This window comes from Mauremys reevesii, linkage group 4, assembly GCF_016161935.1.
Source record: "Mauremys reevesii isolate NIE-2019 linkage group 4, ASM1616193v1, whole genome shotgun sequence".
Taxonomy (NCBI): Eukaryota; Metazoa; Chordata; order Testudines; family Geoemydidae; genus Mauremys; species Mauremys reevesii.
Genome location: NC_052626.1, coordinates 147,131,126 through 147,158,584, shown reverse-complemented (window position 1 = coordinate 147,158,584; position 27,459 = coordinate 147,131,126). Strand labels below are relative to the sequence as shown.

The window sequence follows — 27,459 nt, the reverse complement described above, 5'->3', positions numbered from 1 at the left end:
TCTTAAGCCAGCTGAAGACACTCATTGTTTGCCTTCCCCACTTCATATAGAACATCCCTTTGTTTGGAATTCCAACCCCCTCTAGAAAAGTACCAGCTTCAAGATGGATTTCACTATCTGGTGACATGCCAGTCTGATGCACCCGATAAGTATTTATGGAAATATGCTTATGAATATAAATATGACATGACTGGAATATGTTTTATGCTAGATATGCCATGTAACATATGTCAACAAATGTTATGATCTATTGAATACATTCCTCCGATTTGTATGAATGTATCATTTTTGTATTCAAAGTTATGAATATTGGCTATGTACTTGCTTAATTTTAAATACCCTCAGTGAAGCAGTTGGACAGCTTCATGAAAAAAGACTATTCTCTGTAAGTGCCCAATCAAGAACCACTTAAGCCAACAATTAATTGGAGATGCCAATCCACATCTGAGCTTTCCCAGGATTGTGGCTTGGCTGGTAACGAACTCAGTGATGCGTGGACATTTGACTTGCCCATGTGACTCCAAACTCCATTTTGTAGAAGGGATTCTACACAGGGACAGGGAGGGGTGTCCACCCCAAGGATACCTTAAAGAAACTGGAATAAAGGACAGTAACCACAGGGGGTGTGAGTGATTGCTGGACCCAGACTAGAAGGAGACTTGTCTGTAAAAGGAAGCTTACTGGGTCACCTCTGAGGGTGAGGTTTTATCTATATTCAGTTTTCTTACTGTATGAGGCATAGACTTGCATGTTCTATTTTATTTCGCTTGGTAATTCACTTTGTTCTGTCTGTTACTACTTGGAACCACTTAAATCCTACTTTCTGTATTTAATAAAAATAACTTTTTACTTATTATTTAACCCAGAGTATGTATTAATACCTGGAGGGGGGGAACAGCTGTGTAAATCTATCTATAAGTGTTATAGAGGGCGACAAATTCAAGAGTTTACCCTGTATACGCTTTATACAGAGTAAAACGGATTTATTTGGGGTTTGGATCCCATTGGGAGTTGGGCATCTGAGTGTTAGAGACAAGAACACTTTTTAAGCTGCTTTCAGTAAAGCCTGCAGTTTGTGAGACATGGTTCAGACTTGGGTCTGTGTTTGTAGCAGGCAAGTGTGTCTGGCACAACCAGGCAGGGTTCTGGAGTCCCAAATTGGCAGGGACAGTTTAATACTACGATCATCATTGCTGAGTATGAAGCAATGGGAGGTGCTCCTGCCTAACCCCACACAGGCACAGCCCAGTGGCACTTCCCCTACTGTGATGCCCCAGGGGCGGGGAGCTCAACACTCGGCCTGCCCATTCCACCTCTTCCCTCAAAACTCTACCCTTAACCTGCCTCTTCTCTCCTGCACCTCCCCCACTTTACTCCACACGCAGTGTCCTTGCTCCAACCCCTCCCTCCCCTGCCTCCTAAACACCGCAATCCAGCTGATTGTCGTGGGCGAGGTGGGGGGAGCAGGGTGAAGGCGCTGATCTGTGGGGTCTGCCAGCGGAAGGCGCTGTGGGGGGGTGTATGGGAGCTGATACGGGGGCTGCCAGCTGTGGACAAAGCAAGCAGCCAAACAGTGTTATAGCGTAGCATTGCACAATTTTAAATGAGCAGGTTCTGTAATGGATCAGGAAAGTAAGATCGAAACAATGTTAAGCGAGAGGATGTTAAGTGGAGAGTTACTGTATATAATCAAAAATATTGTATTAATATTTACGATGAGAGCATGACTATTTCTCATTGACTCATAGCTTTATTTAGCATCTTAAAGCTGAGCTCTGTGTGCAGTTAATATGCATGCAAGAGGGATAGTTTTGTGAACTGCAGAAATCAGTAGCATGCTGTGGTGTCCTCCTGAGCTCCTCTGGTCATCATGTCATCTCCATCAAGCACAATGAGTAAACCTATCCTTCCTACTTTGGGAAGTGAGCTAACAAGGGAAGGACATAGAATACCATGGTGATTGGCGTGTGTGATGTTATTCATATAATCTGGGACCATACAGAACATGGTTGCAACCAAGGTCCTGTAGTGGCACCAAATCTTATGTAAAGGGGGTCATATAAGGTGTCTAAAACCAGGTTATGGGTTGCTGGTTATGATTATGCTGTCTGTATGTATCATTTTGTAGTTGAAGTTATGAGTATTGGCTCAATACTGTCTGTATTTCAAATTTGTGCTCTGCTTCTGGGAAACATCCCAGACAAGTTGGTGTTAGCTCTGCCTAGCCTGCTTGATGACCCATTAAGGACCATCAGCTACACAATTGACCCTTGTAACTCAGCAAAGTATGCAGGGACTTGCCCATGTGACTCCAGACTCCATTTTGCTATAATTTCCCACAGTAAGAACAGAGGTGTGTTCTTACACCTGGGAAAAGCCTAAAAAAGGCTGATGCCTCGTCTCCATTTTGTCTTCAATCCTGCTTTTTACCTCTAGAGAAACTTTGCTACAAACTGAAGCTCTGAACAAAGGATTGAATGACCCATCTCAGCTATGGATGTTCTCCAGAGACTTGATTTGAACCTGCAGTTTACTCTATCACTGCTACAAGCCTAAACTAAGAACTTTGCCATTACTGTATGTATTTGATTCCATTTAACCAATTCTAGCTCTCATCTATATCTTTTTTTTATGAATAAACCTTTAGATTTTAAATTCTAAAGGATTGGCAACAACATGATTTGTGGGTAAGATCTGATGTGTATATTGACCTGGGTCTGGGGCTTGATTTTTTGGGATCGAGAGAACCATTTTCTTTTATTGGGGTACTTGTTTTCATAACCATTCATCCACAGGACGAGTGGCACTGGTGGTGATACTGGGAGACTGGAGAGTAAAAGGAAATTGCTTGTGTGACTTGTGGTTAGCCAGTGGGATGAAATCAAATTCCTCTTTGTCTGGCTGGTTTGGTTTGCCTTATAGGTGGAGAAACCCCAGCCTTGGGCTCTAACTGCCCTGTTTAAGCAATTGGTCCTGAATTGAGACTCTCAGTTGGGTCCCGCCAGAACCAGCATCATCAAAGGGTACTATAAAAAGATAGATAATCTGGAGTACTCTTACAGGTTTTACATTCCACTTATTGGGGCCGGGACAATGAGGTGATTCTGAAACTAGGAATGACTGACAAGATATCAGTTACAGCTGGAAACAATTAGTACATTTCACCTGTATCTAACTTTCTGTTCCTTTGATTCCAAATTTGTTGAAATTTTTTTATGAGATGTGTTTTTCATGGGAAATTGGATTTTCCATTCAACTATTTTTTCCATGAAATTCTCTTTTACCTCGAAATTATAAGTTTCCCATCAAAATACCAAACTCCCCTCCTCTCTAAACTATGGCTGTGGGACTCTGGTGATGTTCCAGGGCAGTTCAGCAAGAGGAGAGACAATCATGCATCATGGGGGATGTGATCCAGCCTGGGAGCCTGGCCCATAGAAGAGATTGGTGCTGTGTGGTATCTGATGCAACCCCGTGGTATTTCCAAGCAAAAAGATTCAGTCTCCACAAACAACACCCCTTTGTGGATCAGCTCTACACAGTACACGGCTTGCTCTGAAAACAGGAAGATGAAATACACCCCTAACCTCATACTCTGTAACTCTGGTAGAAAATGCATCATTTAATAACACAGTAGGAAAGAGTGGGCCAAATTAATCCCCAGGGCATGAATTAAACTGAAGGTGTCTTTGGTTCACTGAATGCATTAATTAGGTGTTATGGCTCTCTGAGCTCAGGTATTCCCACTTGCTCCAGGAATCATGTCCCACAGATCATACATCTCAGTATAAAACTTCCCGAATCCTCCAAACTGGCAGTTTCTGTCGCTGGGGAAACACCACCACATCTCTCTCTTCTCAGCAGGTACGTGCTATTATCCTGAATTACAGTCACACACACTCATACATACATCATGGTGATCAGCAGGTATTAAATTCAAGATCTCCTGCATTAAAGCCTCAGTCTCAACTCTACCCCTTCAGCGAAAGGAACAACCTCCTGGGGTGATAAAAATAGGCAATTACATAGTCACTGAAGCCAGTGCCTTCCATTGTGTTTTCATACAGGCTAAACTAAAGGCCTAAAAGCTTAATCAGCACAGTAAGCAACTTTATCCCAAACTGGCATTGCAAGCCACAGAGCTCCCTTTGCCCAAAGAGGGTGGAAAGATTGATACTCCTTTCCTCTCACCCCTTCTTTAGCTAAGAAATAATCTCTTCAGATTGATTCTCTCACTGTTTTCTGTTCGGATTAGTGAACGGGAGTGTCGGGGGGGGCATGATTAACCTGTGTGTGATTGTATTTCCACAGCATGTACGTTGTATCAAACATCTGGAATGACCAGGTGTGAACATCTGGCTCTGTCAACTAAGCCCTTCCCTGAGCAGCTACAGATGTCCATTAAGAAACTGATCTCCATTTATCTTCACTTACTTCATTACAGAGAAGGGACAGGTTTTCTGCACCATCCACCTGCCCACATATCTGTAGCTGCCTGATCTCTGTTCAGAGGAGATGGAAAAGGGAAATCACTCGGAGGCAACCGAGTTCATTCTCTCAGGACTGACAGATCGTCCAGAGCTGCAGGTTCCCCTGTTTGGGGTGTTCCTAGTGATTTATTGTATCACCCTGGTGGGGAATGGGGGGATGATCTTGTTAATCATGATTGATCCCCGACTCCACACCCCCATGTACTTTTTCCTTAGTAGTTTGTCTTTCTGTGACCTCTGCTATTCCTCGACAATTTCCCCTAAGATGCTGCTGAATTTCTTAGCCGAGAGGAAAACCATTTCTTACACTGCCTGTGCTGTGCAACTGTATCTCTTTGTCTCTTTTGCAGACGTTGAGTGCCTCTTGCTGGCTGTGATGGCGTATGACCGTTATGTGGCCATCTGTAACCCGCTGCTCTATACGGTCACCATGTCCAGGCAGCTTTGTAAACAGCTGGTGGCTTTGGTGTACACTGTGGGGTTTATGGATTCAATGATACACACGTGTTTTACATTTCGGCTGTCATTCTGCAGCTCCAACATCATCAATCATTTCTTCTGTGACATCCCCCCACTGCTGGCGCTCTCGTGTTCTGACACCCGCATCAATGAGATTTTGTTGTTTGCTTTCACATGCTGCATTACAGTGAGCAGCCTTGTGCCTGTCCTCCTCTCCTATGTCTATATCACCTCCACCATCCTGCAGATCCGCTCTGCCGAGGGCCGGAGCAAAACCTTCTCCACCTGCTCTTTCCACTTGACTGCTGTGGTCCTTCTTTTTGGCACCCTCCTCTTCATGTATTTACGTCCCACCTCCAGCTATTCCATGGACACAGACAAAGTGGCCTCAGTGTTTTACACGCTGGTGATCCCTATGTTGAACCCCCTCATCTACAGCCTGAGGAACACGGAGGTGAAGGACGCACTGAGGAGAGCAATGAATAAACTCCTAACCAATTCCTGAATCTGTTTAACTCTGTACTGGTTTAGTGATGGGGAGTGGAAACAGGGAATTCAATTCCCAGCCCATTGCAATGTAATTTTGCAGAGCCCATGGTAGTATTGTTCATTATTGTATTGTTATTATTATTAATTTGTTTGTATTCCAAAAAGGTTTGCAGGGCCCAACTTAGATCAGTGTACACATCACGGGAAGAATCAGAGGTTCAGAAAGAGAGAATGATTTATGAACTTGTGGCTAGGGGCATCCACTTGGAGTGTGAGATGCTCTACTTCATGTCTCTTCCAATGGTTATTGAATTAGTTATCCACCGCAGATCAACTTTGAAAGGAGAGATTAAGAGGAACCCATACTGGAATAGCACATCATTCAGGGGCATATCCATGTGCATAGTGTGACAGGTGTGGTCACAGAGACCCCTATTGGGATTGTCACCTGATGTGCTGAAATTACTTCTGATCCTGTTTTCCCCGGCAGTCTGGGCCTCCAGAACCCTGCCTTGTTGAGGCAGACACGCTAGCATGCTGCAACGCAGCCAAAGGGTCAGGGCCACACACCCCAAACTGCAGATCTAGACTGACACCACCTCAGCATTATCCCTGTCTCCAGCATGCAGACACCCAGCTCCCAATGGGATCTAAATCCCAAGCAAATCCGTTTTACTCTGTATAAAGTGTATACAGGGTAAAATGATAAATGTTCCCCCTCTATATCACTGCAAGAGAGATATGCACAGCTGTTTGCCCCTCCCTCCCAGGTAACAATTACTTACACTGAGTTTATAAATAAACAAAAGTGATTTTATTAAGTATAAAAAGTAGGATTTAAGTTGTTTTAAGTAGTAACAGACAGAACAAAGTAAGTCACAAAGCTACATAAAACAAAAAAAGCCAGGCTACGCTTAATACACTCAGAAATCAGTTATAAATGTTAACTTCTCACTCCCGTTGTTACTTCAGGTAAAATCCTTCTCAGGTCCGATGCCTTTTCTGACCTGGGTCCAGTCTGTCCTCCCGTACCCCTGTGGTTACAGTCCTTTTGTTTCCAGGTGCTTGCAGGTATCACCGTGGGATGGGGAGGTCGTCTCTTAAGCCAGCTGAAGACACTCATTGTTTGCCTTCCACACTTCATATAGAACATCCCTTTGTTTGGAATTCCAACCCCCTCTAGAAAAGTACCAGCTTCAAGATGGATTCCAGTATCAGCTGACATGGTCACATGTCACTATAAGACACCAGTCTGACACACCCCATAAGTCTTTATGGAAATATGCTTATGAATATAAATATGACATGACTGGAATATGTTTTATGCTAGATATGCCATGTAACATATGTTGGCAAAGGTTATGATCTACTGAATACATTCCTCCTATTTGTATGCCTGTATCTTTTTTGTATTCAAAGTTACGAATATTGGCTAGGTACTTGTTTAATTTTAAATACCCTCAGTGAAGCAGTTGGACAGCTGCGTAAGAAAAGACTATTCTCAATCAAGAACCACTTAAGCCAACAATAAACTTGGAGATTCCAATCCACATCTGAGCTTTCCCAGGAATGTGGCTTGGCTGGTAAGGAACTCAGTCATGCCTGGACATGTGAGTCCAAAACTCCATTTTGTCGCTGGGATGCTACGCAGGGAGGGGTGTCCACTCCAAAGGATACCTTAAAGAAACTGGAATAAAGGACAGTAACCACAGGGGGTGTGAGTGATTTCTGGACTCAGACTAGAAGGAGACTAGTCTGTAAAAGGAAGCTTACTGGGTCACCTCTGAGGGCAGTGATGAGCTGTCAAAATCTTAATAACCGGTTTCTAATAAATTTTCTGATTTAAGGGCGGGGAGTGGGGGAGGGGCCGGGGCGGGGGAAGACATACTCGTGGGACCGGGGGACCCTGCAGGGCCTGGGGAAAATTGCTCCCCGCCAGCGGCCCTAGAGCTTGCAGCCCCCCCCCCCCGCTTACCTTGCCTGCAGCTCAAAGCAGCAGGACGACTAAGGAGCTCAGCTGAGCCGCCCAGCTGGTGCCGGCAGCTGGTCCCGCTGCAGCTGGGGGAGAAATGGGGGAGGGACCAGGGGAACCTCAGCCTCCCCAGCTGGGGATCCTGGGAGCAACAGGATGGTCCAGCCCACGGACTGGAGTTCTTTGCCCACCCACTGGCCCTTTAACAACCGGTTCTCCATGGTGGTCTAATTTTAGCAACCGGTTCTTGGGAACTGGTGGGAACCCGCTCCAGCTCACCACTGTCTGAGGGTGGGATTTTATCTATATTCAGTTTTCTTACTGTATGAGGCATAGACTTGCGTGTTTTTTTTTATTTTACTTGATAATTCACTTTGTTCTGTCTCTTACTACTTGGAACCACTTAAATCCTACTTTCTGTATTTAATAAAATCACTTTTTACTTATTATTTAACCCAGAGTATGTATTAATACCTGGGGGGGGGGGAAACAGCTGTGTAAATCTATCTATAGTGTTATAGAGGGTGACAAATTCAAGAGTTTACCCTGAATAAGCTTCATACAGAGTAAAACGGATTTATTTGGGGTTTGGATCCCATTGGGAGTTGGGCCTCTGAGTGTTAGAGACAAGAACACTTTTTAAGCTGTTTTCGGTTAAGCCTGCAGTTTGTGAGACATGGTTCAGACCTGGGTCTGTGTTTGTAGCAGGCAAGTGTGTCTGTCACAACCAGGCAGGGTTCTGGAGTCCCAAATTGGCAGGTAAAGCAGGGGCAGAAGCAGTCTTGGCACATTAGTTGGCAGCCCCAAGGGGGTTACTGTGATCCATCTAGTCACATTCTTCCTGGGTTGGCCCACAGGAACACAGGAAGGCTTGCAGGTAAACAGAGCCATTCACAGTTCATTGATTCTGAAGCACCCTTAATGACCTCCACTTAATATGTCTACATCAGTGATACATGTTTATATCTTATTCTCCTAACTCCAGACATAGAAATAATCCATGTAAAGAAATGGGATGAACACACTTAGTAGATTACAACCTCTCTAATGATATGTTACATGGGGCACTTAGCATAAAGCATATTCCAGTTATGTCGTAGTCAGAAGCATATTTTCATAAAGCATTTGAGTGCAGTGTCACACGTGGCTTTGCCCAGCACTGGAGAGAAGTGGGAACTGAACCTGGAGCTCCCACCACACAGGTGAGCACCCCAACTATTGGGCTAAAAATTACAAAGGGAAGGACCGGCACCTGAATCCTCCCCCCGCTCCACGCATTGTTTTGGGACAAAGCTATTAGGACTATTTATAAAAAATTTATGAATAGTTTTGAGTCAATACAAATGATTTTATTTTTGACAATAAATTATTAGTCCAGAAGAAATTCATCATTTTCTAGACACCTTTTTGTCCCAACTCTGGGAAATTACTTAAGGAGACATTTGGAGAGGTGACCAACAAATAAAGTGGAATACATTCACCTCAGTTTTGTACCATATTAAAATTACCTCACATGAGAGACAGCTATCCAGGCCAGCTGATTCTCTGTCCCTCTGTGTTCCATTTCCACAAGGAGAGACATGGCAACAACATTAATTGCATATGCTGTGCTCATCTGTTGTCCTGGGAGCAAAGATCCATGGGGAGTAGTGGGGGCAAAAGACATATCTGGCTTTAAGACTAAGCTTGATAAATTTATGGAGGGGATGGCATGATGGGATAGCCTAATATTGGCAATTAATTTGGCAATTGATCTTTGATTATCAGCAGGTAAGTATGCCCAGTGGTCTGTGATAGGATGTTAGATGGGTTGGGATCTGAGTTACTACAGAGAATTCTTTCCTGGGTGCTGGCTGGTGAGTCTTGCCCACATGCTCAGGGTTTAACTGATCGCCATATTTGGGGTCGGGAAGGAATTTTCCTCCAGGGCAGATTGGCAGAGGCCCTGGAGGTTTTTCGCCTTCCTCTGCAGCATGGGGCACGGGTCACTTTCTGGAGGATTCTCTGCAGCTTGAGGTCTTCAAACCGCAATTTGGGGACTTTGATAACTCAGACATAGGCTAGGGGTTTGTTTTAGAAGTGGATGGGTGGGATTCTGTGGCCTGCATTGTGCAGCAGGTCAGACTAGATGATCATAATGGTCCCTTCTGACCTTAAAGTCTATGAGTCTATGAGTCTATAATCCTCTGCAGAGTAAATCTCAAACTCATCAAAGCTAAATGTAACCTCTGCCACCCAAGGAAGCAGCTCCAGAGGTATTAAGGGTAACGTTGGTGTGGTTAGCAAACAGGGAAAGATTCGACTCTAAGTCTGATTTTAGGGTTCTGAGCAGGTACTGCTTCCGTCCTTCTCAACTCACTGTAAGTGAAGGGAGGAAAAACAAAGAGGTGCCACTAAGTCATGGGCAAACAAGTCAGTTTCAGAGCACTTCAGCCTTTAATTGAAATGACAATGAGCTGTTCATGGGAGGAAGGAAGGAATTATCCTGAGAGGAGAAATTTCAAATTTTCTGAACCTATTTACCTTTCAAAAGAAGGAAAGAGCTTTACCAAGGGAGGGAGAAGAGTGACTGGACAAGGAGAGAAAAATAGCTTTAATAGGAAGGGGGAAAACTCCCCCATTGATTCAGGGAATGTCTAAGCTGAAGCCATTACATTGACTCAGCTATGGCATGCAGCAGTGCCATAGTGTAGATGCTTTTCACATTGCCGGAATGGGTTTTTCCATTGAGGTAATTAATCCACATCTTCGAGAGGCAGTAGCTAGGTCAATGGAAGAATTACACTGAGGATCAGTACAAGCTAACTGCCTCAAACATGGTATGAAAAGTTTCTCAGTCCTGTGCCACAGAGCTCGGTTGATCTAATTTTTAAGCATAAAGCAGACGTAAGAGAAGCTACTGATAGAAAAGACCAGTTGGGAAAAGTAGTCCTATCTGCATGCCAAGGAAGAAGAATCCCCTTCGGTTCTTTTTGTTCAGGCTAGCTGGAAATATTCGAGCTGTCCCAGCTTCCCAGGAGAGATGATTCTGCATTCTGACCAAGCTCAGTGTCCAGCTGTGTGTGTGTAGTGGGGACTCTGTGTGTGTGTGTTTGGTGTGCAGTGGACACTGTGTATTGTGTGTGTGTGTGTAGTGGGCACTGTGTATTGTGTGTGTGTGTGTGTGTGTGTGTGTTTGGTGTGCCGTGGGCACTATGTGTGTGATGGGGGATACAGTGGAGCTGAATGTCAAGTATAGGGAGGTGTGTGTCCCTTGCCCTGCCCAGTCCTCAGGCTGGTGTTCGCCCAGTGAAAGGCTCTTTGTGAGATCATAGGACTAGGAGGGACCTCGAGAGGTCATCTATTCCAGTCCCCTGCACTCATGGCAGGACCAAATATTATCTAGACCATCCCCGACAGGTGTTTGTCTAACCTGCTCTTAAAAATCTCCAGTGGTGGAGATTCCACAACCTTCCTGGGCAAGTTATTCCAGTGCTTAGCCACTCTCACTGTTGGGATGTTTTTTCCTAATGTCCAGCCTAAACTGCCCTTGCTGAAATTGAAGTCCATCGGTTCTTGTCTTAACCTTCCCCCTCTCACCCACTGCTTTGCAATTTTATTGCTAAACTCTGTTTCACGGACTATAAATTACGGGAAATAAATAAAATTAACAAAAGAATCAGGAGGAAGCTGGCATGCTTGGAGATATTTTGTAATAGCATCTGCAGAGATGCTGCAGAGATCTTCAGTGTTAACCACCAGTTTGGGGAATATCTTCCTTTTTGCAGCCTGCCCTTGTTACACCCCAAGGCCCCCTTTCTTAGGGAGTCCATTGGGAAGGCAGATTAGCATTGTGTATTGCTAATGCTGTTGCTAGCATTGCAAACCTGTTTGGGGAGTGTTAAAGGTGTGTGAGTGGGGAGTGAAAGTTTTTTTGCAGGTACAAAAGGCCAAGTGGGGCGGGAGGGGAGCAAAGAATGGGTTAATTTAACACTGCAGCTAGGAAGCTTAGTTTATAAATAAAAAGCTAACTTTAGCCTGAGACCAGCTGCTATCTGCCAAGACAGAAGGGGGGAAGTTTAATCCCCCCCCCAACCAGCGGTAAAAAAAATTGTTAAACAAAATGCAGGGGCCGGGGGGAAAAATGGCAAAGGTCAGCCAGGAACAAACAAAGAACTGTTTTACAGCCCTGAAACTGGTTGTTTGGGGAAAGCTTAAAAAAAAACATGGAAGACCAGTATAATCTGACAGAAAGGGCACCAGGAGCAGAAGTTCCCGAACAGAGCACCCCACCCCCACCCTGAGGAGCCAGAACTTAAAACCCTTCTGAAAGCTGAAGCAATTTGGAGAGCCCAGTGGGTTTTTGGATGGCCTGGGCCCAGGACAGCACTACGGTTCACCTTTCCCCCCACCCTTCTCACTTTACACCCAGACTTGGCCAGTCTGGGTTGTGCATGTGTAAGTATGAAAGTGGGTTAGGGCTTGGGGCATTGACGTTTTCTTTCTTCCCCTGAGTAACGTGAAAGCGTTCCCAGCACTCTCTGCTGTTGTTTTATTATTTTATCAATAAAGATTTAAAATTTAGACCCTTGGTGTGCCTCGTCATCTCCTCCCCCCAAAAAATCCTGTGGCCCAGCCTCATCAACTGTGGCCCCAGGCAGATTGCTAACAAAAATCTGTCACACCCTGACTTTGGCATTTTCACTGATGACTGCCCCAGGCACCTCCAGGTCACAGGAGGCAGAGAAGCCAGGAGGAGGAGTTATATGTATGAGTCCTAGAAGAAGTAGGGGCATAGTGTTTCCTGGGCACTGACCTGGAGTGACAGACTTGGGAGTTTCTGAATACAGAGATTTCTGGCTGTTGGCTGTTTCTACTGGTGTTCAAGGAACGAAGACTTTGCGTACATTCTTTGTAACCCCTCCCTCAAGGATTATACCAAAGAATAGACTTTATAAGCTTCCCATCAAAATACCAAACTCCCCTCCTCTCTAACCCATGGCTGTTGGACTCTGGTGATGTTCCAGGGCAGTTCAGCAAGAGGAGAGACCATCATGCATAATGGGGGATGTGGTCCAGGCTGGGAGCCTGGCCCACAGAAGAGATTGGTGCTGTGTGGTATCTGATGCACCCCTGTGGTATTTCCAAGCAAAAAGGTTTCAGTCTCCACAAACAACACCCCTTTGTGGATCAGCTCTACACAGTACACAGCTTGCACTGAAAACAGGAAGATGAAATAAACCCCTAACCTCATACTCTGTAACTCTGGTAGAAATTGCATCATTTAACAACGCAGTAGGAAAGAGTGGGCCAAATTAATCCCCAGGGCATGAATTAAACCGAAGGTGTCTTTGGTTCACTGAATGCATTAATTAGGTGTTATGGCTCTCTGAGCTCAGGTATTCCCAGTTGCTACAGGAATCATGTCCCACAGATCACACATCTTAGTATAAAACTTCCCAAATCCTCCAAACTGGCAGTTTCTGTCGCTGGGGAAACGCAAACACATCTCTCTCTTCTCAGCAGGTACGTGCTATTATCCTGAATTACAGTCACACACACACATACATACATCATGGTGATCAGCAGGTATTAAATTCAAGACCTCCAGCACTGAAAGCCTCAGCCTCAACTCCTACCCCTTCAGCTAAAGGAACGACCTCCTTGCTTGGAAAAAATTGGCAATTAAATAGTCACTGAAGCCAGTGCTTTCCATTTTCTCTCTGGGTTTTCATACAGACTAAAGTAAATGCCAGAAAGCTTAATTAGCAGAGTAAGCATCTTTACCACAAAGCAACATGCCAAACCACAGAGCTCACCTTGCCCAAAGAGAGCAGAAAGATTGACACTCCTTTACTCTCACCCCTTCTTTAGCTAAGGAATAATATCTTCAGATTGATTCTCTCACAGCAGATTCACAAGTCACTGTTTTCTGTTTGGATTAGTGAATACGACTGTTTGTGTGTGGGGCATGATTAACCTCCGTGTCATTGTATTTGCACTGTGTGTGCATGTTATCAAACACCTGGAATGACCAGCTGTGAACATCTGGCTCTGTGGATTAAGCCCTTCCCTGAGCAGGTACTGATGTCCATTAAGAAACTGATCTCCATTTATCTTCACTTACTTCATTACAGAGAAGGGACAGGTTTCCCGCACCATCCACCTGCCCACATCTCTGTAGCTGCCTGATCTGTGTTCAGAGGAGATGAAAAAGGGAAATCACTCGGAGGCAACCGAGTTCATTCTCTCAGGATTGACAGATCGTCCAGAGTTGCAGGTTCCCCTCTTTGGGGTGTTCCTACTGATTTATGGTATCACCCTGATGGGGAATGGGGTGATGATCTTGTTAATCACGATTGACCCCCGACTCCACACCCCCATGTATTTTTTCCTCAGTAGTTTGTCTTTCTGTGACGTCTGCTATTCCTCGATAATTTCCCGTAAGATGCTGCTGAATTTCTTAGCCGAGAGGAAAAGCATTTCTTACACTGCTTGTGCTGTGCAACTGTATCTCTCTGTCATTTTTGCAGATGTTGAGTGCTTCTTGCTGGCCCTGATGGCGTATGACCGTTATGTGGCCATCTGTAACCCGCTGCTCTACACGGTCACGATGTCCAGGCAACTTTGTAAACAGCTGGTGGTCGGGGTGTACACTGTGGGGTTGGTGGATTCAATGATACAAACGTGTTTATATTTTGGCTGTCATTCTGCAGCTCCAACATCATCAATCATTTCTTCTGTGACATCGCCCCTCTGCTGGCGCTCTCCTGTTCTGACACCCACATCAATGAGATTCTGATGTTTGCGTTCATGTGCTGCACTGGAGTGAGCAGCCTTGTGACTGTCCTTCTCTCCTATGTCTATATCGCCTCCACCATCCTGCAGATCCGTTCTGCCGAGGGCCGGCGCAAAGCCTTCTCCACCTGCTCTTTCCACTTGACCGCGGTGGTCCTGTTTTTTTGCACTCTTCTCTTCATGTATTTACGTCCCACCTTAAGCTATTCCATGGACACGGACAAAGTGGCCTCAGTGTTTTACACGCTGGTGATCCCCATGTTGAACCCATTTATCTATAGCCTGAGGAACACGGAGGTGAAGGACGCCCTGAGGAGAGCAATGAATAAACTCCTAACCAATTCCTGAATCTGTTTAACTCTGTACTGGTTTAGTGATGGGGAGTGGAAACAGGTGAATTCAATTCCCAGCCCATTGCAAGGTAATATCGTAAAGCCTGTGATAGTATTGTTCATTATTGTATTGTTCTTATTATTAACTTGTTTGTATTCCCACAAAGCCTGCAGGCCCCAACTAAGATCGGGGCTTTATTAGGGTATTACCCCAGCAAAATTCCTGTGATGTGCATTGAAAGCATAGAGCTATTTGTATTGGGAAACAAAAGGGGGGCATCACATCTATCTCCCTCTGTTTTGTAGTGAATTTTGTTTTGTTATGCAGTTGCAAGTATGAATTTTATTATTTCTATGGCTGAACCAAAGGGGATTTTGCACACCCTCCTGATACTCCCCAAACCTGCTCAATCAACACCATTTCATCTATCGCAGTAGTCTCGACTTAGCCAGTAGTGTAGATATGGCCTCATTCTCTCCACTGAAGTTGTTGCATTGTGGATAAAATACAGGAAGAATCACAGGGCCAGAAAGAGAGAATGACTCTATAGACTGGTAGTTCGGGGCACTGAGATGCCCAACTTCATGTCTTTGTTCCAATGGTTATTTAATTTATTATCCACTGTAGAAAAACTTTGAAAGGAGAGATCAAGAGCAACCCAGATTGGAATAGCACATCACTCAGTGGCTGGGATGCTTTCTGTAAATACAGGAAACTCAAGTGCACATCTTTGCCCAGCACTGGACAGAAGGGGAATTGAACCAGGATCACCCACCTCACAGGTGAACACCCTAACCATTGAGCAAAAAATTATAAAGAGATGGAGCATCACCACCTCCTACCGGTGGCTGCTTTGCTCCCCTCCACACACATTGTTTTGGGAAAAGGCTATTAGAAGACTTTGTAACACATTGTGAAGAGTTTCAGGTCAACCCCAACTGCATTGTTTTTCACAATAAATTATTATGTCCCAAAGAAATTCACCCATTTCTAGACACTTTCATGTCCCAATGATGGGAAATTACTTAAAGAGACTTATGGAGCGGTGACCAACACATGAATTGGAATACATTCACCTCAGTTTTGTATCATATTCAAAAGACCTCAAGGGTGAGACTGCGATCCAGACCAGTTGGTGCTCTGGCCCTCTGTATTCCATTTCCACAAGGAAAGACACGATCACAACATTAATTGCATGTGCTGTGCACACCTGTTGTCCTGGGAGAAAAGATGCTCCAGGGAACAAATCTCAAAGTCATCCCAGGAAGCAGCTCCAGAGGTATTAAGGGTAATGTGGTTGTGGTTAGCAAACAGGGCAAGATTCAACTCTTAGTCTGATTTTAGGGTTCTGAGCAGGTACTGCTTCCATCCGCAACTCATTGTAAGTGAAGGGAGAAAAAACAAAGAGGTACCACCAAGTCATGTCTGTGCATGTGGTGGGGGTACAGTGGAGCTGAATGTCAAGTTTAGGCAGGTGCATGTCCCTCACCCTGCCCACTGCTCAGGCTGGCATCCCCCCTCCTCTCAGTGCAGGGCTCCTTCTGAGACCATAGAATCATAGGACTGGAGGGGACCTTGAGAGGTCGTCTAGTCCAGTCCCCTGCACTCATGGCAGGATTAAGTATTACCCTAGACGATCCCTGACAGGTGTTTGTCTAACCTGCTATTAAAAATCTCCAACAGTGGAGATTCCACAATCTTCCTGGGCAAGTTATTCCAGTGCTTAACCACCCTGACTCTTGGGATGTTTTTCCTATTGTCCAACCTAAACTGCCCTTGCTACAAATGAAGTCCATCGGTTCTTGTCCTATCCTTCCCCCGCCCCCATTGTTTTGCAGTTTTACTCTGTAGCAGGGTGGTCCCCTGCTCCTGCCCTTCAGGGCTTAAAACAGCCCAGGAGAGGGCTGTGGCTGGGGCAAGAAGCCTGGGCTGATTGAGAGAAAGCAGGCCCAGCTGTGGTCAGGTCCCAATCAGGCCCAGCTGGCCCCTGGTAAGAGGCAATGAGCCAGGAGCCCAAACGGTCTCTCTCTGGCTGTAGAGGGAGAAGGGCCTGGCTGCAGGGAGCTAGACAAGGTACCTCAAGTAGAGCAGGGCTGGGGACAGGATGAGGCGCTGGGGAGCTCCTGCCTGGAAAGCCCCAGGCTGCGGCCTAGCATTAGGCCAAGAGGTACTCGGGGTTGCAGAGGGCAGCCCAGGGGTAGGCAAAGACAGCAGATCCAAACTCTTTTGCCTGTGATGAGTGGCTGATACTACAATCTGCCCCAGTGAACGGGGGCTAGATGAAGAATGGGCAGTAGCCAATACTGAGGCAAAGTGGGGATAGGTGGGTGGGGTTTCCCTGGGAGGGGGAGACCCAGTTAACAGAGGCAGCAGGGTCCAGGGAGGGACTCAGGGCCAGAGGACAGGCGGATCACTGGCCTGCAGAGGGTGCTCCGGGCTGGAAATTGAGCTAATTCCCGAAGATGACCACCAAGAGGCACCGCAGGGGTGAGTCGGCCTGTCTACATACTCCTAAACTTGGTTTCAAGGACTATAAGTTATGGGAAATAAATAAAATTAACAAAAGAATCGGGAGGGAGCTGTAACATACCAGGGTCCAACCCAGACTAAGCAACAGCTTTGTCACCTGCAACCTTGCAATGCCTTGCTGAAGTGGCTTCCAACTGGGCCACTCACCAACAAATCACATCCTGAGCATGTGTGTGTAACTGCAGCCTGGCCAGGAATAGTTGGTGTCATAGGTCTCACCCCCACTTAGAGATGTTGGGTTCCAATATGGGGACCTGTATGAATCCTTCTTCTAAACTAAAATCCTAGTTTAGATCTGGTAAAGCTGCCACCACTCAATCAGGTACGTGGATTGGGACACAGTCCTTCCCCAAAATCCTTGGGGATCCCAAGAACCCCAAATCCATGGAATTCTTACACCCAGGAGAAATAAACCATTCCCCCCTGCTTTCTCCCCCCCTCCCTTTTCCTAGGAGAGATACCGGGATCCAACTACAGAGGGATACCTCCCTCCTCTCCTTTCCCTGAGAATCCACCCAAGGAAAGACCAACCAAGTCCTTAATAGAAAATAATTTATTAAAGAATTAAAAAAGAAAGTCACTATCTCTGTAACCAAGACGGAACAATATACAGGTCTAAACTTACCAATCTCTGGAGAGAATCCCCCCTCCTTTCTTTTTCAGTAAAAGCAATAATAGTACAGAATTAAAGAAATTCCTTCAGCAACACACAATTGCAAATGTATAAATCAAATTATAAGACTAATCCGCCTTTCTAATTAATACTCACTATTGAATAGTAGAAACTATTCCAGGAGAACTTGGAGACATGACTGGCCTCTCTTAGATCCAAAAAGAGAACTCTAACAAAGAACACAGACAAAGGCTTCCCTCCACAGAGATTTGAAATTATCTTGTCTCTGATTGGTCCTCTGGTCAGGTGGTCATCAGGTACTGCATGTTAACCCTTTACAGGTAAAAGAGACCTTAACCCTTAACTATCTGTTTATGACAGTTGGGTTACACTCAGGCTCTCACCACCGTTGGTTATACTGCAGGGTGACCCTAACACGCTCCACAGTCTTCGATTTCCCTCTCAAAATTTTACATCCTGTGCTGCCCAGTCCTACCCTGGACCATACAAGTTACATTGTCCATTATTTCTTTAATAGCACTAATATGTATGCAACTTAGTTTCTCAGACACTTTTATTTAAACACACTGGATTAGATACAATAATAAAACAAAGTTTATTGACTACAAAGATAATTTTAAGTGAGTACAAATAAGGAGGCATAGAAGTCAGACATAGTTACAAGAAAAATAAAGCTAGAATTCAACTTGTTCCTTAGTTAGCAAATGATGTGAATTTCAAAGCAAAAGTTTCCTCACCATGTGCTTTCAACAGTCTTATTGACCAAATTTCATAAGTAATGACCCTTCCACCAGTCCAATGTCTGCTTCCTTTATCCCTTCAGATGCAGTGAATCAAGGAGGGGAAGAGAGAGAGAGAGCGAGGTGCCTTGGGATGTCTATACCCTCTTTTTAGAGTCCTATCCCCCCTTGAGAAACATTTCCATCTGGTTACTGGAAGACAAAAACTCTGTGTAGAAGGATGTTCCCTGCTGCTTTTCCTCACCTTTTAGGGTACGTATGTTTCCCTTCCTGCTTAATGACTATGGTTATTGTTTAGATACAAAATTAAGCAGAGCACACATTTCTTTGTTTAAAACAGACTAGTTTGCCAGCCTTGGTTTGAAACATGTGTTAATAACACGATACAGTGCCATCTTATAACTTCACATACATTATAAAAATATATTAATAATTGCGTTGAGAGTATGAGTATTTCTAGTTGACTCATAGATTTACTGACCATCCTAAAGATGAGCTCTATGTGTGGATAATATGCCTGCAAGAGGGATAGTTTCTTAACTGCAGAAGTCCGTAGCATGCTGTGGTCTCCTCCTGAGATCCTCTGGTCACCGTGTGGTCTCCATCAGGCAAAAATAAGTGCATCTATCTTTCCGATTTGGGGGAGTAATCTAGCAAGGGAAGGACATAGGATACCATGGTGATTGGCATGCTATAAATAGCTAGATTATCTGGAGTACTCTTACATATCTTACAGGTTTTACATTCCATCTACTGGTGCCGGGACAATGAGGTGATTCTGAAACCAGGAATGACTGAGAAGACATCAGTTACAGCTGCAAACAATTAGTACGTTTCTCCAGTATCTAGCTTTCTGTTCCTATGATTCCAAATTTATTGCTAAGGCTGGTTGAAAATTTTTCTTGAGAAGATTTTTGGTGGGAAATTGGATTTTCCATTCAACTATTTTTTCCCCATGAAATTCTCTTTTTCCTGGAAATTATAAGATTTCCAATAAAAAAATACCAAACTCTCTTCCTCCCTAAATCATGGCTGTGGGACTCTGGAGAAGTTCCAGGGCGGTTCAGCAAAAGGAGAGACCAAAATGCATCATGGGGGATGTAATCCAGCCGAGGAGCCTAGCTCATGGAAGAGATTGGTGGTGTGTGGTATCTGAGGCACCCCGTGGTATTTCCGAATCGAAATATTACGTTTTTAGCAAAAAGGTTTCGGACGCCACAAAAAAATAACCCTCTGTGGATCAGCTGTACACAGTACCCAACTTGCACTAAAAACAACACGATGAAATATACCCCTAACCTCATACTCTGTAACTCTGGTAGAAATTGCATCATTTCATAACACAGTAAGAAAGAGTAGGTCAAATTAATCCCCAGGGCACCAATTACACCAAGGTGGCTTTGGTTCACTGAACACATTAATTAGGTGTGGTGTCTCTCTGAGCTCAGGTATTCCCAGTTGCTTCAGGAATCATGTTTCACAGATCACACATCTCAGTATAAAACATCCCGAATGCTCCAAACTGGCAGTTTCTATCGATGGGGAAACGCCAACACATCTCTCTCTCTCTTCTCAGCAGGTACGCGCGATTGTCCTGAATTACAGTCACACACACACACATGGACACCATGGGGATCAGCAGGTACTGAATTCAAGACCTCCAGCACTGAAAGCCTCAGTCCCAGGTACTATCCCTTCAGCTAAAGGAGCGACTTCCATGGTTGGAAAATATAGGCAATTACATAGTCACTGAAGCCAGTGCTTTCCAGTGTATCTCTGGGTTTTCATACGGGCTAAAGTAAATGCCAAAAAAATTAATTAGCACATAAAGCAACTTTAGCCCAAACCAACATGCCAAGCCACAGAGCTCCTTGCCCAAAGATAGTAGAAACATTGACACTTCTTTACGGTCTCTCTTTTTTGAGCTTACAAATAATCTCCTCACACTGAATTAATCTCCCCCTGATTCTTTTACAGCAGAGTCAAAAATCACTGTTTGCTGCTTGGATTAGTGAACAGGAGTGTTCGTATTTGGGGCATGATTAACCTGTGTGTCACTGTATTTATGCAGTGTGTACGTTATCGAACAACTTGAATGACCAGATGTGAACATCTGGCTCTGTGGACTAAGCCCTTCCCTGAGCAGATACTGATGTCCATTTAGAAACTGATCTCCATTTATCTGCATTTACTTCATTACAGAGAAGGGAAAGGTTTTCCGAACCATCCACCTGTCCAGATCTCTGTAGCTGCCTGATCTGTGTTCAGAGGAGATGGAAAAGGGAAATCACTCGGAGGTGACTGAGTTCATTCTCTCAGGACTGACAGATCGTCAGGAGCTGCAGGTTCCCCTCTTTGGGGTGTTCCTACTGATTTATGGTATCACCCTGGTGGGGAATGGGGGGATGATCTTGTTAATCACGATTGATCCCCGTCTCCACACCCCCATGTACTTTTTCCTCAGTAATTTGTCTTTCTGTGACCTCTGCTTTTCCTCATTAATTTGCCCTAAGATGCTGCTGAATTTCTTAGGCGAGAGGAAAAGCATTTCTTACACTGCCTGCGCTGTGCAACTGTATCTCCTTATCATTTTTGCAGACGTTGTGTGCCTCTTGCTGGCTGTGATGGCGTATGACCGTTATGTGGCCATCTGTAACCCGCTGCTCTATACGGTCACCATGTCCTGGCAGCTTTGTAAAGAGTTGGTGGTTGGGGCATACGCTGTGGGCATGGTGGATTCACTGATACACACGTGCCTTACATTTCGGCTGTCATTCTGCAGCTCCAACATCATCAGGCATTTCTTCTGTGATATCCCCCCACTGCTGGCGCTCTCCTGTTCTGACACCCGCATCAATGAGATTGTGATGTTTGCTTTCACATGCTGCATTCAGGTGATCTGCTTTGTGCCTGTCCTCCTCTCCTATGTCTATATCATCTCCACCATCCTGCAGATCCGCTCTGCCGAGGGCCGGCACAAAGCCTTCTCCACCTGCTCTTTCCACTTGACTGCTGTGGTCCTGCTTTTTGGCACCCTCCTCTTCGTGTATTTACGTCCCACCTCCAGCTATTCCATGGACACAGACAAAGTGGTCTCGCTGTTTTACACGGTGGTGATCCCCATGCTGAACCCCTTCATCTACAGCCTGAGGAACACAGAGGTGAAGGACGCCCTGAGGAGAGCAATGAATAAACTCCTAACAGATTCTTGAAACTCTCTAACTCTTTACTGGTTTACTGATGGAGTAGAAACAGGTGAATTCAATTCCCAACCAATTGCAATGTAATTTCAGAGCCCATAGGAGTATTGTTCATTATTCTATTGTTATTATTTTTCATTTGTTTGTAGTGCAACAAGGTCTGCAGGCCCCAACTCAGATCAGTGGTCAAAACAGAGGAAGAATCACATGGGCAGAAAAGGAGAATTATTCTATAGGCTGGGGGATAGGGGCTTTCACTTACAGGGTGAGATACTCAACTTCATGTCTCTGTTCCAATGATTATCTATCTATCTATCTATCTATCTATCTAAGTTTGAAAGGAGAAACTGAGATCAACTCAGACTGGAATAGCACATCCCTCAGGGGCTGGGATGCTTTCTGGAAATGCAGGAAACCCAAGTGCATAGTGTGACGGGTTCGGTCTCAGAGACCCCCACTGGGACTGTCACCTGATGTTCTTAAATTTCCTCTGCTCCTATTTTCCCTGCCATCTTAGTCCTCTGAATCCTGTCTTGTTGAGTCAGACACGCTACCCTGCTGCAACACAGACCCAGGGTCTGGGCCGCATCCCCAACACTGGAGATCTAGACTGAGACCAGCTCAGCAGGATGCACGTCTCCATCACGCAGACACCCAACTCCCAATGGGATCTAAACCCCAAATAAATCCATTTTACTCTCAGCTGTTTGCCCCTCCCTCACAGGTAAAAATTACTTACACTGTTTATAAATAAACAAAAATGATTTTATTAAGTATAAGAAGTAGGATTTGACTGGTTTTAAATAGTAACAGACAGAACAAAGTAAGTCACAAAGCAAAATAAGCAAAACACGCAAGGCTAAGCTTTATACACTTAGAAATCAGTTACAAATGTTAACTTCTCACTCCAGTTGTTATTTCAGGTAAAATCCTTCTCAGGGCAGATGCCTTTTCTGACCTAGGTCCAGCCTGTTTTCCCTGACCCCTGTGGCTACAGTCCTTTTGTTTCCAGGTGCTTGCACGTATCTTTTTGGGGTGGGGAGGTCTTCTCTTAAGCCAGCTGAAGACACTCATAATTTGCCTTCCCTACTTCATATAGAACATCCCTTTGTTTGGAATTCCAACCCCCTCTAGAAAAGTACCAGCTTCAAGATGGATTTCAGTATCAGGTGACAGGGTCACATGTCACTGTAAGACCCGAGTGTGACATTGCACCCCATAATTCTTTATGGAAATATACTTATGAATGTAGATATGACATTACTGGAATATGTTTTATGCTACATATGGCATGTAACATATCGCTGCAAAGGTTATGATCTGCTAAATACATTCCTCCTATTTGTATGCATGTATAATTTTTGTATTCAGAGTTATGAATATTGGCGAGGTACTTGCTTAATTTTAAATACCCTCAGTGAAGCAGTTGGTTAACTTCCTGGGAAAAGACTATTCTCACTAGGTGCCAGTCAAGAACCACTTAAGCCAACAATAAACTTGGAGACGTCAATCCATATCTGAGCTTTCCCAGGAATGTAGCTTGGCTGGTGAGGAACTCAGTCATGTATGGACATGTGCCTTGCCCCTGTGACTCCAGAACTCCATCTTGGAGCTGGGATTCTATGCAGGGGGAGGGAGGGGTGTCCACCTACAAGAGAAAGTCAATTTAACCCCTGGGAGACTCCTCCATTTTGTCTTCAGCTGGCTCCACCCCTAAGGATACCTTAAAGAAACTGGAACAAATGACAGTAACCACAGGGGGTGTGAGTGATTGCTGGACCCAGACCTAGAAGGAGACTAATCTGTAAAAGGAAGCTTATTGGAACTCCTCTGAGGAGGAGGTTTTATCTGTATCAGTTTTCTTACTGTATTAGGCATAGATTTCCGTGTCCTATTTTATTTTGCTTGGTAATTCACTTTGTTCTCTCTGTTACTCCTTGGAACCACTTAAATCCTACTTTCTGTATTTAATAAAATCACTTTTTACTTATTATTTAACCCAGAGTATGTATTAATACCTGGAGGGGCGGGGGGCAAACAGCTGTGTAAATCTGTCTATAAGTGTTATAGAGGGCGACCAATTCAATAGTTTACCCTGAATAAGCTTTATACAGGGTAAAATGGATTTATTTGCTGATTGGATCCCATTAGGAGTTGGGCATCTGAGTGTTAGAGACAGGAAAACTTCTTCAGATCCTTTCAGTTAAGCCTGCAGTTTGTGGGATGTGATTGAGACCTGGGTCTGTGTTTGTAGCAGGCAAGTGTGTCTGGCACAACCAGGCAGGGTTCTGGAGTCCCAAATTGGCAGGGAAATCAGGGGCAGAAGCAGTCTTGGCACATCAGTTGGCAGCCCCAAGGGGGTTTCTGTGATCCATCTAGTCACATTCTTCCTGGGTTGGCCCACAGGAACACAGGAAGGCTTGCAGGTAAACAGAGCCATTCACAGTTAATTGATTCTGAAGCACCCTTAATGGCCTTCACGTAATATGTCTACATCAGTGATACACGTTTATATCTTATTCTCCTAACTGCAGACATGGAAATAATCCATGTAAACAAATAGGATAAACTCACTTACTAGATTACAACCTTTCTGATGATATGTTACATGGGGCACTTAGCATAAAGCATATTCCAGTTATGTCGTAGTCAGAAGCATATTTTCATAAAGCATATGGAGTGCAGTGTCACACGTGGCTTTCCCCAGGACTAGAGAGAAGGGGGAACTGAACCCGGATCTCCCACCTCACAGGTTAACACCCCAACTATTGGGTTAAAAATTACAACGGGAAGGACCACGACTGCCTCCTACAGTGGCTGTGTTGTGACCGGCACCTAAATCCTCCCCCGGCACACTCACATTGTTTTGGGACAAACCAATTAGGAGTATTTATAATGCATTTGTGAATAGTTTCCGGTCAATCCAAACGGTATTGGTTTTGACAATAAATTATTTGTCCAGACGAAATTCACCCATTTCTAAACACCTTTGTGTCCCAACTCTGGGAAATTACTTAAAGAGACATTTGGAGAGGTGACCAACAAATAAAGTGGAATAGATTCACCTCAGTTTTGTATCATATTAAAAGGACCTCACGGGAGAGCCAGTGATCCAGACTAGATGATGCTCTGGCCCTCTGTGTTCCATTTCCACAAGGAAAGACAGGGCAACAACATTAATTGCATGTGCTGTGCACACCTGTTGTGCTGGGGGCAAAGATGCTGCAGAGAGCAAATCTCAAAGTCATCAAAGCCAAATTTAACCTCTGCGACTCAAGCAAGCAGCTCCAGAGATATTAAGGGTAACGTTGGTGTGGTTAGCAAACAGGGCAAGATTCGACTCTAAGTCAGATTTTTGGGTTCTGAGCAGGTACTGCTTCCCTCCTTCTCAGTGCATTGTAAGTGAAGGGTGGAAAAACAAAGAGGTACCACCAAGTCATGGGCAAACAAGTCAGTTTCAGAGCATTTTGGCCTATAAATGAAATGACAGTGAGCCTTTCATGGGAGGGGAAAGAAGAAATTATCCCGAGAGGAGAAATTTCAACTTTCCTGAACATATTTACCTATCAAAAGAAGCTATGGTGTGCAGCAGCCCCATAGTGGAGATGCTTTCCACATTGATGGAAGGGTTTTTCCTTTGATGTAGTTAATTCATGTCTCTGACAGGCAGTAGCTAGGTCAATGGAAGAATTACACTGAGGGTCAGTACAAGCTAACTGCCTTGTACAGAGTGTGAAAAATTTCCCCACCCGGTGTGCCTTAGTTTTCCCTTCCACACAGCAGCCTCTCTGGGCTCCCCTCTGAGTCAGACACTCCTGCGTCCCCCAAAAGGGAAGGTGACCTTGCTCCAGTTGTGGGTTCACAGTTACCAGCTATGACAGACCCTTCACAGGCAAGCAAAATCCCCCTCTTTCCCTCAGGTTGGGCTTGCTTCCAGCTACAGAGTCCCTGGGATCTGTTCCCACCACAGCGGTACCAGAACCCCAACTTCCACCTTTGGGGTACATGTTTCTGTGCACCCCAGGGCAGGCCCTGTCCCCTGATGACCTGAATCTTCCTGGAAGTCAACCCTGGGACAGATTCTGCCACATCAAAGAAATCATTCCCCAGTAGAAACGGTGCAAAATTGTTTGCCACTGTTGGAAAAGTCTGCTCCGCTTGCAAATCACCACTTTCCATGTGTACCTTAGCTAAAGGTGCAAGGACTTTGTAACCTCCCACCAGTTCTAATTCTGCCATTTTCCCTGGCAACAAATCCTGCTCATGGGTCAGGTCCCTCCTGACCACAGAAATCTCTGCACCCGTGTCCCTCGTTCTTAGAAGTACTTTCCCATTCACTTTAACAGCACGCATATGCTCACTGCTTGCTTGTGTAGAAGCAACCTTTACAAGTCCTTCATGAGTTACCCACTGCCTGTTCCCACTCAGCAAGGGACATTTATTCCTCTGCGTCCAGTGGACTTACAATGATAGGACCTCTTGGACTCCTCTGCTTGTACAGGAGATTTGGGTTGAGTAGCAGGGGAATGGGGAGGTGAACTCCCAGCCTCCTTTTTCCCAGGGGTAAAACGGTGATTCTGCTTTCCCCCAGCCCTGTACCCCTCTGCCAGCAGTTTATGTTTAACTGCAGCAGCTTGTGATGGCTCAAAGGAGTTTTCAAACTCAGCCAATCCATCCACTGCATCCACCTTTTTGTCCCACAAATACTGTTTTACATCATCATGGCACATATTCAGGAATCGTTTCTGAGTCACCAAATCACACATTTCTTCCAACCTTGTAATGCCTTTTCCCCTCACCCACTTATCTAACACATCTCTCATTTCATTTATATAAGCCACATTACTCAATCCAGATCCCCTCTTAAGACTCCTGGATTGAACCCTGTAGGTTTCTGGTGTAATCTGAAACTGTTTCAAAACCAGTTCTTTAAATTTACCATAGTTTCAAGCATCATTAATAGGTATCTTATTTACTATGTCCAGAGCTCTTCCAGACAATTTTGCTACCAGTGTGGTCATTCTTGGATTGTCAGGAATTGCATGGAAGGTGCACAGTTTCTCAAAGGTGATGAAATATTGGGCAATGTCACTCATCCTACTGTGGACCTAGTCATTCCAATTTGTGCATTTTTGGGGAGTGGGGCCAGCTGCTGGAGAGTTTTGTCTCTTCCACTCCATAACAACCAGTTCATGCTTCAGGACCTCAATCTGGGCCTGTATTTCTCTGTCTCTTAACTCCAGGGCCAATTTATCCATGGCTGCCTCTGCTTTCATAGCCCTTTTGTGAAAATCTTCCTCCCTGGCGGCCTCTGCTTCCATAGCCCTTCTGTCCGCAGTTGCCTTGCTTCTTTGAGCTCAGTTGAAACTCCCGATCCTTTGCTTTCTCTTCTGCTTCCAGTCTGGCCAGCTCTAGTTTAGCAGCTGCCTCACTGATAGTCATTTTCCTGCTTCCTTGTGCTGGGCCACACCCCTCTGCAGTCCACTCTAACTGAAATGCACTCAGCTCAGGGGCTTCTTAGCTAACAGAGACTTTCCCAGCTTCCAGTGTTCAGCCTTTCTGCGCAGTCTGCAACTTGTGCAGTTCCAGCTTCCTCTGAACTTCATTCTTGCTTATTTTTCTGTCCCTTTTTCCCTTCTCTGAAGTAAGCAATCAGAAAATAACAAACCAGTAACCACTTTGTCTGTTCTCCACCCACCACACCCAAACCTCACTTAACATCACTACTAGTGTCTCAGAGCAATCAGCTGTGCACAGATCCTGCTCGACTTCACCACTGTGATGGGTTGGGTCACAGAAACCCCCTTGGGGCTGCCACCCGATGCCCTGAGACTAC

The 27,459-nt window shown here is 44.9% G+C and overlaps 2 protein-coding genes and 1 pseudogene across 2 annotated transcripts; all 3 read left to right on the top strand.

Moving 5' to 3' along the window:
- Positions 1–4,509: 4,509 nt before the first annotated feature.
- On the top strand, positions 4,510–5,454 carry LOC120403478 (olfactory receptor 1038-like). The gene has a single exon (XM_039534549.1). It carries the CDS (start codon positions 4,516–4,518, stop codon positions 5,452–5,454), a length of 939 nt encoding a protein of 312 aa, XP_039390483.1. The 5' UTR covers positions 4,510–4,515.
- An 8,143-nt stretch (positions 5,455–13,597) lies between these two features.
- LOC120403432 lies at positions 13,598–14,535 on the top strand (annotated as a pseudogene).
- Positions 14,536–20,696: 6,161 nt separating this feature from the next.
- On the top strand, positions 20,697–21,635 carry LOC120403422 (olfactory receptor-like protein OLF1). Its single transcript, XM_039534491.1, has one exon. The coding sequence runs from the start codon at positions 20,697–20,699 to the stop codon at positions 21,633–21,635; it is 939 nt and encodes a 312-aa protein (XP_039390425.1).
- The last annotated feature ends 5,824 nt before the right edge of the window (positions 21,636–27,459 follow it).